Source organism: Typopeltis vanoorti, chromosome 19 (genome assembly GCF_054136105.1).
Source record: "Typopeltis vanoorti isolate ZY-2024b chromosome 19, IOZ_Tvanoo_1.0, whole genome shotgun sequence".
NCBI lineage: Eukaryota > Metazoa > Arthropoda > Arachnida > Uropygi > Thelyphonidae > Typopeltis > Typopeltis vanoorti.
Genome location: NC_143567.1, coordinates 8,282,275 through 8,303,598, shown reverse-complemented (window position 1 = coordinate 8,303,598; position 21,324 = coordinate 8,282,275). Strand labels below are relative to the sequence as shown.

At 34.8% G+C, this 21,324-nt stretch overlaps 1 protein-coding gene across 4 annotated transcripts in view; it reads left to right on the top strand.

Moving 5' to 3' along the window:
- Positions 1-21,324, top strand: part of LOC150095838 (uncharacterized) — a 404,380-nt gene that overhangs the window by 147,165 nt on the left and 235,891 nt on the right. For all 4 annotated transcript variants that reach the window (XM_090408977.1, XM_090408980.1, XM_090408978.1 and 1 more), the window contains one exon: positions 11,115-11,254. In XM_090408977.1, coding sequence (XP_090265103.1) covers positions 11,115-11,254 — 140 coding nt within the window. The remainder of the gene's footprint in view (positions 1-11,114; positions 11,255-21,324) is intronic.

The following is a 21,324-nucleotide window of genomic DNA, read 5'->3' as shown; positions in this document are numbered from 1 at the left end:
TCACCTCAAGATTTTTGCTTCTTCCACTTCTTCAGGTATAACTCTACTGAGTTATACCTGAAGTATGGAGTATCCCATCTGTGGATCTAAAATTTCAAAATCTTGCATTTATTTCCATTAAACTGACATTCCATTCATTTGCACAACTTTTCAGCTTATTCAGATTCTCTTGAAGAGCCAAAACATTAGCACTGTTATTGATAATCCTCCCAAGCTTCACATCATTTGTAAACAACTGAATATCTCCTTGTAGCCCCATGTGTCAACTTAAAAACCAACTTGTTATATGGTACCCTGTCAGATGCCTTTGCAAAATCCAAAAAAAAATAACAGTGTATGTATGTATACCTTACCCTCATCCACTGCTCTTGTTACTCTATCATAAAAGGTAACCCGATAATTAAAATAAGAGTGCAATTTAACAAATCCATGTTGCCTGCATAAATAATATTGCCCTCATCTGTCCAATCCTGTATCCAAGTTGTTACCAGTTTCACCAAAATCTTAACAACTACAGAAGAAATAAAAATAGACCTACAGTTTGATACCTCCTTCCTACCACCACCTTTATTGCAGTGGTATGTTTTTTTTACTCCCCCTTTCACTCTCCAGAATGGAGGATAAGAAAATGCTTAGAAAATTCTTAAAATCCTGTTGCAAGTGCTTGCAACAGGATTTTGTTGCTAAACACTTCCTTATATTCCTCATTCATATGTTCTCCACCTCTCTCTTATGTCTTCCATAATCTTTTTCGTGTGCAATTCTAGTGCAATTTCTTTAGTCATCGTTTGACTCCAGATTGCATTACATTCTTCACCTTGGGTGAAGAATATAAATCTGCCATTGCTGTTAAACAAGTTTTTCTTAATTTTACCCATACAAAACTGCTGATCTCTTTTCCTGTTTTCCAAGCCATAATAATTGCTTCCTTATAATTCCTTCTGCCTTGATACTTCTACATACACCATGACCTGGTATATGAATAGACATGGTTACCAACATCATCTGGGGGTAAGTATGACATCTTGGTCACAGTCAGATCCACTGATACTATAACCAAATCCAAAAATGTTCCTTTAGTACCCGCATACTATCTCCCCTGCCCAGTTTATATTGCTGTAGGTTGACCTTCTCCATAATGTTACTCACTTTTCACTTGTCAAACTAATTTTCCTAAACATTTCGAAACTGCTAATCACCGTCCATATTCCCTGGTCTATAACAACATCCCACTAAATATCTTATAAACATGTATCTCACACCATATACTCTCAGTGTCATTAGTGTTATTTCCACTGTGATTCTCCACCCTGAGAAGGTACAAATCATCCCTTATCATGAATAACACTCTGCCATCATTTTTACCTTCCCTATTCTTCTGAAATATGCTATATTACTCTTCAACTTCTATCCCTGTTGGAACATCGACATCCTCCTCAGTTCACCAAGTTTCACTAATACCAACTATCTTTAGAGAGACTGAGTCAGTCAATGCCACAAGCTCATTCATTGTATTCCTATTGCTCCTAACATTTGTATATAGAAGAACCACTGCATTGCTAGTATTCTTATAGCCTTTATTACTCCCTACATACTCCACCGGTTCTAAAATATAGTGTATATACTCTCATTTATCAAGCCACTTTCCCCACAAGACCATCCCTGCTATGTTTCACCTTGCATTTCTAGTTTCTCTGCCCAACACTTGGAAAACAGCAGTCTCTCCAGATTACTGTGTCCTTCTGTATTCAAATATAATCCGTCTCTTGCATATAGCTCCCTTTTATCCTTTGGTCAGTTGTTTGATGGTTGACCCTTTTTTGGAATAGGATGGATATGAGATTGCTTCCATGCATTGGGAGAAGTATCAGATATGTATAGTTGATTGTCGAGATGAGGAGCACAGTGTTTGAAAACAATAGGAGATATGTCATCAGGACCAAGACTTTTTAGTCTCCAAGTATTGGAGAAGTTGGTCAAAAGAAAAATACAGGAATGGATAGATGGAAATGGAATACTGTGTGGGGGACAGCATGGTTTTGTGAAGGGTAAGTCATGCCTCAGTAACTTGCTCACTTTTTTATAATACAGTGACAGCTGAGTTGGATAACGGTTTATAGTGATACTGCTGGACTTTGCAAATGCCTTTGACAGGATACCAAGTGGAATTCTAATCAGTAAACTGCAGCATATGGCAATGGATATAGGATTGGTGAGATGAATAGGAAGGTGGTTGATGGAGAGATATCGAGAGTAGTTTATTCAGGGGTAGAGTCCAAAAGAAGGTGTGTGACTAGTTACATACTGCAGGATTCTGTTCTTGGACTGCTTTTGTTTAATTTGTTCATTAACAATATAGAAAAGGAACTGAGAGGAACTGTTCAGTTCTTTGCAAATGATGCAAAGTTGGGTAGAGCAATAGTTAATACAGATGGCAAAATTTTGTAGGATGATTTGGATGGATTGGCAGACTGGGCAAAGCGTAAGGTTATGCATTTTAGGGTGAAACGATTACCAGCTGTATACCACATTGGTGGACCTGTACTCCAGAAAATTGACGAAGTCAGAGACTTGGGAGTGTTAGTGGATAGGGAGTTAAAGTTTAAGGGGGCACATAGCAAAAGTGGCTAAAACAGCTCTTCAGTTCACTTGGCTATTGAAGAATACTTTGACTAGAGAGAGAAGTAGATTATTGTTTCTCGTTATCAAGCCTTGATAAGACCCCTACTTGACTACATCATGCAGATCTGAGCACCAGGGTTTCTTGGTGATGAGGAGGAGGTGGAAAGTATCCAGTGGCGAGTGACCAACATGGTAGCAGGCCTATGGAATGAACTTTACAAGAACAGATTTATTACACTGCCATGAAAAAATATACAAATTTTTTCATGGCAGGTGTGTTGGTGGGAGAACTAGGGACCATCCATGGAAATTGAGTAAGAGTGTAGTTAGCAAGGGTGTTAAACTAGGTTTTTTTGCTTGGAGAGTAGTGAATGAGTGGAATAGGTTGCCAGAGTCCGTTGTGAGTACCATGTCTGTGAATGAGTTTAAAGCAAAGTATGATAGATACTGTGCAAATGTTGGAGGAAGTGGAAAGGTCGAATTCTTGAAATGATGTGTGGTGTCTGCTTTGATGAGTCTACAGACTTGTTGGAGTTGCTGTAATAATAATAAGAGTGTGTGTGAAAGTTTTAAAATGAACTAAAGTTGAGAAGCTTTCAGAAATGAACTGTAGATTCAAATCAACAAACATTATTCAGGAAAAAGTGAAAGAGTTTGAAAACAAGAAATAAACCGTTGAGATTTAGTGACAGATCCTGAAGAAAACATTGATTGATTCAGCTAGAGAGGCATGCGATCGGATTGTATGCGAGGATAGAAAAAGCAGAACTTCCTGGAGGACTGTGAAAGTTAAGGAGGTAGTGAAGGAAAGTAAGAATGCATATCAAAATTTCCAGACAAGTCATGAGATGACTAAGAATATAGAATATTTTCTCTGTTCTTACAATATCAAGAAGGTTGTAAAATATTCTGCAGGCTGTTGAAAAAGCCTGTAGAACTGAAGGAAAGCATACTGTAAAAGGAATCAATGATAATAAAGATTACATGAAAACTAATGACAAGATATTCTACTTATCTGGAGTGATTTGCTTTGAAAGATTGCTAAATGAAACAAGCAGTAGTGGCTTGATGATAGAAAACACTCAGCAGTTAACACAACATTAACACTGCTTCAAGTATTAATATATATTCTTGCTGAGTGCAGGATTATATATCAATACTTGGAGTAGAAAAAAGCCATCAAAAACCTAAAATGTGAAAATGCAGCTGGAATAGATGATATTTGGCCAGAAATGCTAAAATAGGAAGGTATAAAAGTTTTACATTGGCCACACTGCATAATCAGAAGATAAAATTCCAGATTATTGGATTAGAGCTCTTATAGTACTCATCTATAAAAGAAAAAGGGAAATTAAACAATATGAGAATTACAGAGGAATCTGTATGTAATTATCTTACCATGAATTACAGAATTCATGGTAAGATTTATGCAAGTATACATGAAAAAAAGTTAAGAAAAATTGTGGAAAGGAAGCATGAAGAACAAGCTGGTTTCAGGGCAAATAGAGGTTCAGAGTTTAGAATTTTCATTTAAAAACAAATAGTGGAGAATTCATGGGAATATAACAAATATCTGTTTAAGTTTTGTTTAGATTTGGAAAAGGCATATGATAAGACAAGATGCAAAGAAAAAAAAACTGTTTTAAACATGTTTCTAACAGTATTACAACACGAAACCAACTAAATTATAAAAAAAGATGTTTATTAACTGAATTATTAACTTATATTTCACTGGATTTCAAACCAGAATCTTCAGAGCATGTTTAAAGTTACACTTAACATGCGATAATAAGTAAGTGAACCATTTCAAAATGCAACTAAGAAACTTCTGCTGAAGTCAATTGTTGTGTCTTGCCATTAGTATTTTCTAGCATTGGGCTTGAAATGACAAAGCTCTTTCTTCACAGTGCAGGACAGTTTATTTAATTATAACTTCACTATGAAACAACCAGAATTTATAACATTTCTTCATTCCAGCCTTTTATGTATTGAGGTAACTTCATTTAATTATTTATGCAATGTGAATTAGAGCAGTAATTTTTGCTTACTGCATTATTGATAACATTTAGTAAACAACTTTTCTCAACACAGAAACAGCGCCAACATTACAAAGCATGGCTCAACATTACATGGCTCATACAAAATCATAATTATGCTTACAACTAATTTTAATAAATTTATTTCATATCTAAGCAGCAAGACTTCTGTAGCTAAAATAACATTGCAAACCATCTTGCTTGCAATATATAAAAACAAGCATACCTTTAAATAGCTACTTAACTTTATTTTTATAATTTTAAACTTGTGGGATTGCTGAATTTTAACAGAGATATCTTACACTCAACAGATAACAGATTAATTTGGAGGAAAATGGTTGATAGGAAGTTGATAATGATGTAAATTGGTCATGTAATACTATCATAATATCGTGTCCACCCCTTGAGGATACATATCAGGAGTTTGATAATGATGGTGAGTCCACGGCTGGGGGGAAGGCTATTTTAGTCACTCACATTTTTACCTCTATTTGAGCATATTCATCAAAGATACACTCACAATATTTAATGATAGCTTAGTCCACATTCATACACTCATACATACCCACCACAAAGAATGTGGCCAGGATGCATGCTTCCTGGCCACACTCTAGCCAGTTTCTTTTCTGGAATGAGCCCCTGAATTGTTCCTACACCATTAAGTTATAGTCTCTCACTTATATCTATATTGTAAATACTCCTTACTAATTTGTATCAATCACCTTTCATCTGCCTATTCCTCAAACTTGGAAGAACATATTTCCCTCAATCTGTTTTTATATCTACAATTCCATAGCCAGTTATTGGATCACCTGCCTCTGGACAGTGCAGTCTTATTAAAACCTTGTGAAATGGCAGAATAACTTCCATTTTCTTATAAGTTAGTATTCTCTTCAACAGTGCAGTTATCTAATGTGGTAACTTTGAACACCCTACCAGTGTGGGTCCCTGGAAGTTTACTCACTGTTCACTATAATCCCCATCCCTACTGATTATTATTAAATTAATTTAATCAGAAGGTGAGTGATGGAGGTGCTAAGTCCAAGAGTATGAAGGTAATAGAGTACCATAGAGCATTGTTATTTGACATATATTAATGATATCAGGGATAGGTTAGGGGGGAAACATCAATTTGTTTTCTTGTGATGCAGCTGGTGGGGGGGTAACGGACATCTGATAGATAATCTCTCCAAACTGACTTGTACAGACTTAAACTGACATGGAATGCATGTCAGTTGAATGTTTCTAAATGAAAGGTTATGCATTACCAATGAAGAATTTGACAACAAATTCTCATTAATATGATATGATGCTGCGACGTCCATCGAACTCTTCTGCTTTTGACCTCCTCTGACCTCTTTATTTTACTATCCATGAAACTTGACTTTCTGCAATGAAGCTATCCAAATAGTAAAGTAATCATCCTGGATATTAGTCTACAATTCTAGTTGGCTCCCATTTTCCAACACTACTTATTGAACTGGACGTGATGATACAGAAGTTTTTGCTATCAGCAGTGACCTGATGCAAACCATACATCTACTAATACAAATTCCTTATGATTCTCTCCACTCTACCAATAATACCTTGATCTTTTTTTTCAACCAGTTTGCCTTCCAGGTATAGATAGAGGTCACTTCTCCTCTCAGTAATGCAGATCACAATCTTGTACAAATTTTCTCTCACACAAAGCTCCCTCTTAACTGTTTCAGCTGTACCCAAACCTTGTGCATCCATTGGCATTACAATAGTATCAATTAGGATGACCCCTGGAACTTCTACACTTCTTTTCCAAACATCTGTTCTTAGTAAGTTATTTTCATTTAAATGTGGAGAGAAATAGGAACATATAATGTGAGGTGAAGTCTCTTAAACTTATTTCCTACACTGAGTGTGTGTGCAGTGTCCTATTGCTCTGTTTATACATAGACAAAATATGTATGAAATTCATCTTCATACCATCATACTAGAACTCCTATTAGGAAAAGCAAGTGGCAGCAGGATTATTTACTAGCTGTTAGGAAAGTCACCAGAATCATTATTATCAACTTCTGTTCTGTTCTGTGTACTGTTAATAAAACCATTTTCTTCTATATTGTACAATGAAACCTGCGGAAAATTCATGACTAAATAAACACACTTAATAACTATAGTAATAAGTTTTAATAAGTAAATATTCCATCCTAAGTATCATAGGACATCATCAGTATAGTTAATTCAAACAATGCTGGGAATAACATACAGTTAGGGCGCATGATTGCAATGGAATCCCAATATGTGTGCAGTACCGTCTTATAGAATTAAATTAAAATATATCTGGAGGGAAAGGAAAAAAAATAGATTACATTAAAATAAGATAACATATATAAAAAATTATTTTACACAATTTTGTATGACAATTTCCCATGTCATTATGGTTTAGATTTGGTCTGTGAAGTAGGACTACAGCACTTTCTTTATATAAACGTTCATGTTTATATAAAGATCTATGTAGAAGTTTGGTCTTTTTCCAATGGATCCTATGGTTTGGGTTTTCAACTCCATGTTGTGCGAAGCCACATTTCTGCAGTTTGATAAGACGTATATGGCCTTGATGTCCCAAAATATGTTTATGAACAGATCTACATCTACCTGTCTGTCCATAGTAAGACAATTTACAGGAGCATGGAACCTCGTACACGCCAGGTAGCATCAGAGGTGAGAGTTTATCTTTAGGAGAAGGTAACATGTTATAGATCTGGTTGATTGATTTGTAGGTAGTAGCAAGTTTGTATTTCTTCATAATTTTTGAAAGACGTTCAGAGATACCTTTGACATAAAGTATGGGAATCCTACGGGCCTGTTCTTGTCTAGGTTGATGTGTGGGGAAGTGACTGATGATTTTTTGAGTTGTTTTAAGATTGTATCCATTTAGTATGGCTGTATTTTTGATTATTTCCAATTCTTTGTTTAGAGATTCTTCAGAGGAGCACAATCTGTATGCTCTGGTTACCAATGATTTAATGATGCCAAATTTTTGAGATTATTATTAGACACCTCCAGGGAGTCCAAGGACTCATTGAGGGAGGGCACCTGCTCTACAGCTGTCTCTGCCACTCAATCCACCAACTCACCGCAACTACACCAATGGCATCTACCGCCGACCACCACTACTAGTATTTCCAAAGACAATCACAGACATTCATGCCCGCGGCAGGATTCTAACCCACAGCCTTTTTGCTGGAGAGTGGGTATGCTAACCACTTGGCCAGCTAGGCTGGCAATGGATCAATGTTGTGTATAAAATCTATCAGAAAGCAAGCCATTCCTTACTGCTTAATCAGTTAGAAGTTTCTAAACATGAATTGGCAACAAATAATTCAAAAATTGCAGAATTAGAAGCAGAATTGTCAAATACGTTAAATCAAGAATTGCTACAAGTGATTATTAGTGTCTCAAAAAATTCGGGGAGCAAAGCATTTGATAAAAGTAATATTAATCTACATAAAAAATACCTTAATTTGTTAAATTGATCTAAGAATAATACCAACAAATTACCAACCGAAAAATGGGTTGTCAACTTATCTAACTGTCCACTAACACAGAAGATTAATTAAATGTTCTAGCAAGAGGTCATAAGTTTGCCATTTCACCTAAATGCTTTTCATATTTAGATTTTATACACAATATTGAAAGAAATATCAGCCATATTTCCAGTATTGAAACCAACAAACTTTGTTTCAAAATAGCCAAAATAATCTATGATGCCAAACCTTCGCTCTTGAATATCCCACCATCAGAATGAAAGCTCTTACCTCCTTAAAAACGTAATAAGAACATAATCATCACCAGAACCAACAAGGGAAATGCCACTGTAGTTCTAGATACCATGTCATATGACCCAAAAATGAATTTACTACTCCAAGATCGAAAGACATACAACAAACTTGATTATGATCCTACAAAAAGATAGCTTAAGAAACTCAACAAGTTACTTGATGAAACCACTTTCTTAGATGAAGAAACGATAAAAAACTCAGGACATGCCATGCTAGGCCTCCTGAAATATACCGTTTACCTAAGCTTTACAAGAATAACGTTCCACTCAGACCCATCGTGGATTCTATTAGCAGCCCGACTTACAAATTATCAAGATTTTTATCTAACCTTCTCTGCCCTCACCTAGGCCACTCAGCCTCATCAATTAAAAATTCAGAGTTTCACCCAAAAATAAAAGACATTCAACTGTTGGAAACTGACATGCTAATTAGCTTTGATATCTTCCCCTTCTTCAATAATATTCCGCATAAGGAAACGGTAGACTTGTAAACTCAAAAATTTTCATCTGATATGAAATATTGAATTATTTGAATTTGTTATTACGTCTGGTTACTTCACTTGAAAAGAGAAAATTTACAAGCAAGAGGAACGAACAGCAGTGGGGTCTCCCTTATCACCAAACTTAGCCAACCCGTTTCTAGAATACCTTGAAGAAAAAATGTTCACGTTTAAACCCAAACTAAAAATTTGGCTACAATATGTTGATGACGTCTTTGCTGCCTGGAGTCATTCCGAACAAGAATTACACCTGTTTCTAGATAAAATAAACCTTCTTCATCCTCACATCAAATTCACGCTAGGAAAAAGAATCTCCTTTCTGGATTTACACATCCAAAGAAAAGAAGATGGGCCCATCTCCACTTCTGTCTATTGCAAGATGACATTTTCAGGTCGCTGCATTCACAATTCTTCTGCTCATTATCCATCTCAAAAATTTGGCATCATTAAATCATTAGTAACCAGAGCACACAGATTCTGCTCCTTTGAAGAATCTCTAAATAAAGAATTGGAAATAATCAAAAATACAGCCATACTAAATGGATACAATCTTAAAACAACTCAAAAAATCATCAGTCACTTCCCCACACATCAACCTAGACAAGAACAAGCTCGTAGGGTTCTAATGCCTTATGTCAAAAGCATCTCCAAACATCTTTCAAAAATTATGAAGCAATTACAAACTTGCTACTACCTACAAATCAATCAACCAGATCTATAACATGTTACCTTCTCCTAAAGACGGACTCTCACCTCTGATGCTACCTGGCATGTATAAGGTTCCATGCTTCTGTAAATTGTCTTACTATGGACAGACAGGTAGATTTGTTCCTAAACGCATTTTGGAACATCAAGACCGTATCCATCTTATCAAACCACAGAAATCTGGCCTCACACAACACGGAGTTGAAAACCCAAACCATACGATCCATTGGGAAAAGACCAAACTTCTACATAGACCTTTTATAAACATGAACGTATATATAAAGAAAGTGCTTGTAGTCCTACTTCACATACCATATCTAAACCATAATGACATGGGAAATTGTCATACAAAATTGTGTAAAATACTTAAATATAAAGAGCTGATAAGCTTCATATCGGCAATGAAAACATTACTTAAAATAAGGGGATATTAAATCCCACATAGTTTTAAAACCGAATAAGAAACTCAAAGATTGGAATCAGAGAGTTTCTTGCCAAATATAGTAAACTATAAAGTATCGGCGACACTAGCGTTAGCAAATGCAAGTGATCCTAGTACATAGTACAATACTGGGCAGCTCGTTGCAAAGGTGGAGAAGTTCAGATCGCTATTCTTAAGTATTTTCCATAATGTAAAAACACATTTCCTAGGAAATGTATGCTGTTATTACATTATGGAGGGAGGTCACTACCCAGACCGGTTTCAGCCTTTTTTGAGGCTATAATTTTTTTATATATGTTATCTTATTTTAATGTAATCTGTTTTTTTTTTCCTTCCATCCAGATATATTTTAATTTAATTCTATAGCACTCTACTGCACACATATTGGGATTCCATTGCAATCATGCACCTTAACTGTATGTTATTCCTAGTATTGTTTGATTGACTGTACTGACGATGTCCTATGATACTTAGGATGAAATATTTACTTATTAAAACTTATTACATGTGTTTGTTTAGTCGTTTTTCTTCTGTATTCTTTCATGTGGAGGGGTGGGGGTTGTTGTCCCTATAGTGTATTTTTATTGTACTTGATGAGTTTGCCTCACTACATATGCTGAATGGGTGGGTGGAAGAAATCAGAGCTTTTACTCTGAATACCACTTCAGGCTTCCAATAAACAAGGTGGAGGTTTAGTCGATATTTCTTCCAACTAGGAAATATGTGCATTTCTAGTGGCAGTATTTGCTAAATAAGCCAGAGCTCTGTTTATGTAAGGCTGGGCTGGATTGACTTGGTTATGACTAGCTATATATTGCTTTAGTCACCAGCCTTTGGTAGTCCTCATGTACTGTATGGGTATAATGCTTAAATAATGAATTAATGATGAAAAGTTTGGATTTATTGAGTGATAATCTTCATAGATTCTGCTTTTGAATTGTACATTTTGAAAGTATATATTAAATTTTTAATACTTTTTTTTCTCTTTCTAGGACATGTACTGAAACTTATGAAAGAAAGAAGATTTTCTGGTTTTACAGAAACAGAAGTATTTCATATATTCTGTGATGTTTGTGAATCTATATCTAGATTACACCATTGCCATACCCCAATTATTCATAGAGATCTGAAGGTATTTCTGATGATATACACCATTTTTAGAAACACTGTAAATTTGAAAGATGTGTTGTATATACTGTACAAGCTTTTGTTTTGGTTGTTCGCCAGCCTGGTAGGTTGAATAGTTAGTGTATCTGCTGTCAGCCTAAAGGCTGCAGGTTCGAATCCTACCATGGGAATGGATGTTTGTGATTGTCTGCGAAACTACTAGTGGTGGTAGTGGGCAGTAGATGGTGTTGGTGTAGATAATGTAGTTCACTGCAGTTGGTGGATTGAGTGGTTGAGACAGAGAGCTGTAGAGCAGGTGCCCTCCCTCAGTGAGTCATTGGACTCCTTGGGGGTGTCATGTAATAATAATAATAGTATAGAATTGGCTGAACCATGATCTCACTTATCTAAAATTTGTTATTCATTTGGTAAAGACCGTGTAATGCAAGAAAATAAATGTTATTAGTTGCATGAAAAGTTATTTAAGTACTTATTTCATTGCTGATGGAAAATTTAAATCACTTGACTTTTTTTGTTGTTAAATGAGTTTGCATCATTAGAAATGTTTACATGGCTTTTCTTTATTAACAAATTTATCACCAATGTTTCTTCATCCTTACCTGTATATAGAGAATGTGATGAAAGCAATAAAAGAATAAACGAATGGGACAACTATAGTCTGAGTGCAGATAGCATATGATATATACTTTGCTGATGATGTAGCTGTATTAGCTGAGAATGTACAGAATTTAAAACAGATATTATTTAGAATGGATATTTTATTAGATTATTGACTTGAGATAAATGCAGCACAAACTAAAATAATGGCAGGTTCAAAAGAATAAAATAAGATAGATAAAATTAGTGATTTGAAGTAAGGACATTGAACAAGTGAAATCATTCTTATATCTTGGATTTATTCAAAAAGATGGAATATGTGAGTTGGAAATATGAAGAATTGCTATGGCAAAAGAAGTATTAAAATAAAAGAGATAATTTAAACAATAAATTACATGATAACCACAGTAATTAATTAGTTATTGTGTAATTTGTTGTTTGTAGTCATGCCACAAGTACCTTTTAAAGATTAAAAGAGATCATTTATTACATGTAGGATTATTATTACTGATAATAAATTTAATAATAATAAATTAAAAATAATAAGATACTAGTAATAATAATAGTAAGATACTGTTATTATTATATGTAAAGATATATGGAAAAAATTTATGAAAACCTTTCTTTGGTTCTTATATAGTTGTGAGATTTGGACTATAACAGCAGAAGACTGGAGAAGAATTGAAGCATTTGAAATGTTGGAAAGTATTGCTTGGAGTAAACTGGAGAGAAAATAAAACTAGCAAATAAGTTTTGCATGAAATAAAAGAGAACCAGTATTGAAGGAAACAGTCATAGGAAGAAAGATGAAATTTGAGTATTTAGGCTTAGGTGCCAATTTAAACTCATTATTAGGTTTAAAAAATTAAATAAATACAGCACAAAGAAACAATTAAACACAAGTTTTAATGGATCCTGTATTTTGTGTGAGTTGCAGAGACATCATCATCAGGGGCACAATCATAAAGTTGCACATAAAGCACACACAAAAAAACAGTAAAAAAAAAAAAAAAAAAAAAAAAAGTTGGAAAAGATAGACTATAAGCATGAAGTCTCATGAGGGGTATCTTGGATGCTGTTGGTTGCCATAGCTATTTGGCAGAAGACCTAAGAATTAAAGTTTTCCAAATCTTGGGAAACTTAACACAACTATATTTATTACAATTTGGTTGGTTTTACTGATTCTAAGAACAGTCTTTCAATTGAAGTCTTTCCAAGTTTATATTTGTTACACTGAAGCATATTATTTTTTTTTTCATTTGATTCTGTGCAAGGTATTCAAGATATCAGCTAAATATATGTTATAGTTAAGGCAGCAGATGTATTTCTTGTGTTTTTTTAGGCACTGCAAGAACAGAGAACCTTGTAAAACATGGAACAGAGAAGGTGGAGGGAGAGTGGATAAGAGCTGCCAGCTTCAGATGAGGATTGAAAGCAGTGCAGAGATTATACATGTTTAGAGTTCTGGCTATTTTATCTGAGGTTTCTCAGATATAGGGAATATAATAGCATTATAATAATTTTATGTTGAGAGGGATGTGAGGAACAGCTAATTAGTTAATCTGTTTAGCATTGTAACCATTGGAAAAGAAGGTATGGTGAATAAAGAAGCTTGGTTATAGGTTTAAGGCTCTGTTGACAAGGGTTTTGATAACACCGTATTGTTGAGATGGGAGATGATGGGAAAGTTTATATATGTATATATCTATGTAGGTGGGTTTTCTGTGAACTGAAAAACAAAGGGTGCCATTAGGGAAATGCATGATTGAGTATTATGCATCTTAGAAAAGACAGGCTATTATTTTGTTTTTCTATAGTGAACTGGATTCTGGTGTCCTAGCTATTGAGATGGAGGAGGAAGGAGTCTGTGTCTGAGCCTTGTGGCCAAATACAGAATGACATTATCATTTTAAAGTAAGTTGAAATAAGTCTTCTATCAGGGGTACAATTATAAAGTTGCAAAAGCATACACAAAACCACTAAAAAAAAAAAGTTGAAAAAATTAGACTATAAGCATGAAGTCCCATGAGTGGCATCCTGGATGCTGTTTTGAGAATAGCAGTGTGAAGAGTATGTTTTTCAAAATGCTTCATATAGTAATTGGCTAGTGATGGGGGGGGTGCCCATTGCTGTGCCCTCAGTGTGTGTTCATAGATAGTATCTTTCCAAGTGAACTAGCCAGAATGGATGGCAAAATCGAAAAGATCAATATTGAAAAGTTACCGTAAATGATAAACACACTGAGGACACAGCAATAGGCTCCCCCCGTCTCTAGCCAATTACTAAATGGAGCATTTCGAAAAACATACTCTTGACAATGCTATTCTCAAACCTTCTATCTGGCTAAGATAGAAGGTTTGAGATGGGAAAGACATTTTTCTAAGATAGGGAAAACATTTTTTTAGTAAATTTTAAGTTCAGAAAGGGAGATGTTGAGCATGTCATGTTGGGAGGTGACATTAAAGCTCACCATGACATTATCATTATTTAAAACTAAATTTTTGTATTAAAGATTTGAAATGGATAGAATAAAATAAAAGGGATGGAGGAGGGGGGGGGTCAGTAACATCTATATAGTTGAATTTTCATTATTTAACTATTATATTCCTGTTGATGTCTCTCTGACTGAGAAGAAATATAGGATCCATTAAACTAATGTTTAATTGTTTCTCTGTATTGTATTCATTCCATTAAAGATGAAGTTCTTGGGACATGTATGGAGACATAACAAATGGATTACAAACATATTAGAAGGGAAGATATTAGGGAAAATAAGAAGAGGATAAAATATACATTCTTAGAGTAGGTGTTCAGATTAACTGAAAGAGGTTATAAGGTACTGAAGAGGAAAGCTGCAAATAGGGAGACCTGGAAAAAGGAACTTCCATAGTTATCACTGTGGAAGTTCCTTTTTTTCAGGTCTGATAGGGACTGTCCTTTAGAATGATGATTTTATGGAGTTAGAAGATTTTATAGTTGGATAGAGGGCATCTAGCAATGCCTTCTTAGGAGAACGAATTATAAGAATCGACCGTATTGGAAATCTTATAGATAATATGGAAGAAAGTTGGTAGTAAGAAGATAGTAACTTTATGATAAATTATATTTATGAACCTTCTTCTGAACAGATACAATTTACTATCAAATATCACAAACCTTTACAAAAAAAAAAAAACGTGTTCAACCAAACTGATAGCAAAAAAAAAAAAAAAGTGCGGGATATCACTCGTAACATACGCACGCGCAGCTAGTCATGACCTTTAACCTATACAATAAATTATCTATGTCAATTAGCAAGTATCTGTCAGATCTGCCGGGACATCTGCACGGTCAAATATCACAAATCTTTGCATAACACGTGTTAAACCAAACTGAACAGCAACAAAAGTGCAAAATAGCACTCGTAATATACTCATGCGCAGCTACTCATGACCTTCAACCTATACAATAGATAGGTTAAAGAATATTCATGTGAACAATTAGCATGTATCTGTCAGATCAGATGCGAGCGCCCGAGTGTTAAGCAGAGCCATGAGGCAGGCTGCCTCTATACTACACCCTGTCGACGGTACTGATCTCAGGGATTATCAAAATAAAAATAATTATTTGGAGCTTATATAATTAGAATAAAATATAATTATCTTTATAAATATGTATATGTAAATTTAATATTCTTTTAAATTTTTTTTGCCTCCAGTATAATTGTAACATAAACTCTAAGTTTTCTGCCCTTTTACTTTTTTGCCTACGGAATTCGCCCATTCCACCCCTGCCACCAGTCCTGCCTGTGTGATTTATTCTGCTCCTTTCCTTGGACTGACTGCTATTATCGGTCTCCATGGTATCCAGACACAGAGTGGTTATGGGTCAAAGCTGAATAACCAGAAAGGAGACTTCTACATAGTCTTTTAAGGAATGCAGACAATCCTGTTCACTCTTCCAACATTCTACATCTTTTCTTGACTAGTACTTGGAAAGTGCTCTTTCCAGGTACTCTGTTCAGATGACTGCTCCTCTTGACAGTTCAGATACAATCCAATCTTATCCAAGTTTCATCTCTGGTGCAATGTCCTTTCTTCAGCCATTCACAAATTTGTGTGCTTTGGCATGACAATAATGCCAAGTGGGAGGACTTGCATGACTTTACTCCGCTTTTCCCTCATCAGACTACTGTTTTTTTTTTTCGTTCTTCAGATCCAGATACCTGTTGTGATCTTGTTACAGAAATAATCCATATTGGAATGGAAATTTTCTTTCCTCACTCTGTTCTTCCATATCTAAACTGTAGTTCTTCAAAAAGTGTGCCAGGGCTGTACAAGAAAAGCAAACAGTCTTTCTCAAGTGGCCTGAGATCAAAACACCAGCTTCCTTCACAGCTTACACAGTTGCCTGCAATACTTGTAAAACTGCTATCATAAGGGCAAAGTCTAAATTTAACAAGAATAAACGTAGAAAACTTACTGCTTGTGCCACCAGCAGTTGTGCCTTCTGGTCCCTCTCCAAATTCGTCAGGCACAACTTTTGTCCATCTGTGCTTCCTCCTCTAAGAGGAGCAATGTAACATCACTTAAAGACAAGACTGATGCCTTGGTTTTATTCTTCTCTTCCAATTCCTACATAGATGACCATAGTAAATTACCTTCATCCTTGCCTAGAACATTGCATCTCATGCATCCTGTGACTTCTGTCAGAAAGACAGAAGAATCTTGAAGAATCTACCCATTGTGCTCAAGAAATATGCTCCTGAACTAACACTTTTTCTCGGTTATCTATTCACTAAACTGTACTCAGCTAGCATCCGCCCTTTAGCATGAAAGATAATTCATTTACAACCAGTTTCCAAAAAAGGAGATAAATGTTTGCTATCAAACTATTGCTCTCACATCAGTTTTGTTTAAAGTAATAGAGAAAGTTATCAGCAGCAATGTCAACACCTTGAGAACTGCTAATCTAATTATTGTTGGAAGTTTTTCCAGTTGGTTATGCTATAAAGATACCAAGAAATAATATACTTGGTTTAATTCTTTATCCAAGTGTAAGCAAACAAGTTTGTTCCTGAACTATTTTCAGGACTGGGGCAACTCGTATAAAGAAACTAATAACTTCACATCTTGTCTTAATATCCCATAATGCAAAACACATCCCTTGCGGACATGTACAGGGTGTTTCAAAAAGAAAGACCTGATTTCAAATAATTATATTTAATAATGAAAATGTGGTACAGTTACAAAATAAATTACTAAGTATGAAATAAGGCCTAAAGTTTCACTCGGCAGTGGCTATTTGGGCGCTAGTAGTGGCATCTAGCAGTCGTCATATCAAACTCTGGGCCAAGGCCGTTCACATGGTACAAGTTGCATTCATTTGTGGTTCGTGGTTGCAGAGATATACAATTTTCAAATCGGGACATTCTTTTTGAAACACCTTGTGTTTCAAATAATGGATAATGGTATGCATTGTGGGAAGGGTCACTACCCAGACCAGTTTCCACCTCTATTGAGGTGAAAAAGTAAAGGGTTGCTCATCATAGGCCTAGAGTAATTAGTATAATGGTGCAAGAGAGCCTAATAGTATTAGGCTCTCTTGCACCGCCATACTAAGATAACTGATGGTTATCTTTGCTCTTATCTTTCTACCCAGGTGGTCATCCCCATCTGGGTTTAACTGCCTGGGATTGCTCTCCAGTCATCCCTGCAATTGACTATAAAATCACATTGAATTAAAAGAATGGAACTATTAAAAAAAACCTCTCATAGCAAGAATAGACAGAATTTTATCTCACCCTGGTGAATGTTGCATAATGTGGGTGGTGTACACCACCTGATGATAAATTTGATATCTCGTAGAATGCTTCTTTCTAAATACAAAAATCATCTGACTGAACAATAAAATTTCCACAGTACAATATTCTAAAGCATTTGGATGTCATGTTGCTGGTTTTCAAATCCATGTTTCTTTCTAACCTTTCATTGATTATAAAAATCAAAATTCTCTTCCCATTGCTGAGAGGTAGTGGGTATTGTAAAAAAATAAACCTGTTCTAATTAAAAGAAACACGTATTAACCACAATGAAAATTATTTAATTGTAAATATTTCATCCTAAGTATCTTAGGACATCATCAGTACAGTAGTTTAAAACAATAATAGGAATAACATACCGTTAGGGTGCATGATTACAATAGAATCTCATGAAACGTGCGTAACGTGTTACAGAAGTAAAAATATAAAATAAATATAAAAAAGAAATTTTTTTTAAATAACTATTTAACACAATTTTGTATGACAATTTCCCATACTTTCGGAATAGTAAGAACGTCGTTGCGGTTTAAGTTTGGTCTGTGTAGTAGGGCTTCAGAACTTTCTTTGTATAAACGTTCATGTTTATATAAAGATCTATGTAAAAGTTTAGATTTTTCCCATTGGATCCTAAGGTTTGGATTTTCAATTCCGTGTTGAGAGAGGCCAGCTTTCTGCGGTTTAAAAAGACGAATGTGGTCTTGATGTTCCGAGATGCATTTCTGAACAGACCTACCTGTCTGTCCAAAGTAAGACAATTTGCATGAGCATGAAATCTCATAAACGCCAGGCAACATCAAAGGTAAGAGTTTGTCCTTAGGAAAAGGTAACAAGTTGTAAATTTGGTTGATAGGTTTGTAAGTAGTGGTAAAATTGTATTTCTTCATAATTTTAGAAAGACATCTCATTCCAACCTTTGCAAAACTGAAGGAAGCCATCAAATCTCCAGGTGCCCATAAAATCTATCAAAAAGCAAGTCATTCCTTACTACTTAATCAGTTACGAGTTTCTAAGCATGAATTAGCAACAAACAATTTAAATATTACAGAACTAGAAACAGACTTATCAAATACATTAAATCAAGAATTACTACAATTAATTATAACTGTCTCAAAGAATTCAGGAAAAAAAGCTTTTGATAAAAGCAATAGTGCTCTACATAATAAATACCTTAATCTATTAAATCGATCAAAAAAGATCACTAACAAATTACAAATAGAAAAATGGGTAGTCAATTTATCTAACCATCCACTAACAAAAGATGAATTAAATGTTCTAGCAAGAGGCCATAAATTTGCGATTTCACCAAAATGTTTCCCATATTTAGACTTCATACATAATATGGAAAGAAACGTCAACCATCTCTCCAGTATTGAAGCCAGCAGACTTCGATTTGAAATAGCTAAAGTGATCTACAATGCCAAACCTTCAGAATTAAATATCCCACCATCAGAATTGAAATTTATTATTTCCTTAAAACGTAATAAAAACAATCATTACCACAGCTGGTAAAGGATATATCACTTTGGTTCTTGATACAAACTCATATGACCGAAAAACGAATTTACTTCTTCGAGATCGTAATACTTATGCCAAATTGGTTTATTATCCTACAAAACGTCAACTCAGAAAATTAAATAAGCTACTTAATGAAACTTCCTCCTTAGATGAAGAAACAATCAAAAAACTTAAGACATACCATGCAAGACCTCCTAGAATTTATGGCTTACCTACTACACAAAACTGATGTTCCACTTAGACCCATTGTAGACTGTATCAGCAGTCCAACTTACAAGTTATCAAGATTCTTATCTAACCTTCTCTGCCCTCACATAGGCCACTCAGTCTCTTCAATCAAAAACTGACTTTTAATCAGCTTCGACATTGTATTCCTCTTCACAAACATTCCCCATAAAGAAACAATAGAATTACTAACTCAAAAATTTCCGTCTAATATAGTTGAATTGTTCAAGTTTGTTTTTGCATCAGGTTACTTCACCTGGAAAGGTCAAATTTACAAGCAAGAAGGAACAGCAATGGGATCTCCTTTATCACCAAACCTAGCAAACTTGTTTCTAGAACACCTTGAGGAAAAAATATTCACTTTTGAACCCAAACCAAAAATTTGGTTAAGATATGTCGACAACGTATTTGCAGTCTGGGATCATCCCGAACATGAATTACAAATGTTTCTAGGTAAAATTAACCTTCATCATCACATCAACTTTACGTTAGAAAAAGAATCTCCATAGGGTATCTCCTTTTTTGGATTTACACATCCAAAGAAAAGAAGACGGTTCCATCGCCACGTCTGTCTTTCGCAAGTCTACATTCTCAGATTGCTACATTCACAATTCTTCTGCTCATTATCCATCTCGGAAATCTGGCATTATTAAATCACTAGTTTCCAGAGCACACAAATTCCTCTGAACAAACTGTTCCTCTGAAGAATCTTTAAACCAGGAATTAGAAGTAATCAAAAATACAGCCATCCTAAATGGATATAATCCTAAAACAACTCAAAAAATCATCAGTCACTTCTCCACACATCAAACCAGATTAGGAAGAAGTCCATAGGATTCCCATACCTTACGTCAAAGGCATCTCCGAACGTCTTTCTAAAATTTATGAGATTCCATGTTCATGCAAATTGTCTTACTTTGGACAGATAGGTAGGTCTGTTCAGAAACACAAACTGCAGAAATCTGGCCTCTCTCAACATGGAATTGAAAATCCAAACTATAGGATCCATTGGGAAAAATCTAAACTTTTACATAGATCTTTATATAAACATGAACGTTTATACAAAGAAAGTTCTGAAGCCCTACTACACAGACCAAACTTAAACCGCAACGACGTTCTTACTATTCCTAAAGTATGGAAAATTGTCATACAAAATTGTGTTAAATAATTATTTTTTATTTATTTATTTATTTATATTTATTTATTTATTTTATTATTATTATTATATATATATATTTTTTTACTTCTGTAACACGTTATGCACCTTTCGTGAGATTCTATTGTAATCATGCGTCCTAATGGTATGTTATTCCTATTATTGTTTTAAACTACTGTACTGATGATGTCCTAAGATACTTAGGATGAAATATTTACAATTAAATAATTTTCATTGTGGTTAATACGTGTGTTTCTTTTAATTATGATCGCACCACAGGTTTCGTTATTTAAAAATAAAAAATAAATAAAAATAAAATAAACCTCTTCTGTTGTAAGTAATGGAATGCTCAACGCATTACATAATCTGTTCCAAATACGCAGGGCAAGAGGGCAGCTGTAGAATGCATGTTCTACTGTTTCCAGTCGTTAACAGATATTGCACATTGGATCTCCGATGTTGAACTACCTCCATTTGATGGCATTGACTGGAAGGTGGCAACATGCAATTTTCCAAGTAAGATCCCTCCTGTTAGGATACCCTTGTAACTTCATCAAGTTATGAAACAAAATATTGTTGTCTGTGTGGAACTTCGCTGCGAAAGATGTTAAAGATTTCTTTATACCAAATTTTACTTTTTTAATGGAAAGAATGTCAATTCCAGAGTGTTTTAGCAGTCTTTGAGTTAAGCACAAAGTGTTGTAGTATTCAATAACATTCTCAGCTTTCGGACCTGTATAATCATTAACTTCAAACAGGGGAAGATGAAAACTCAAGTAAT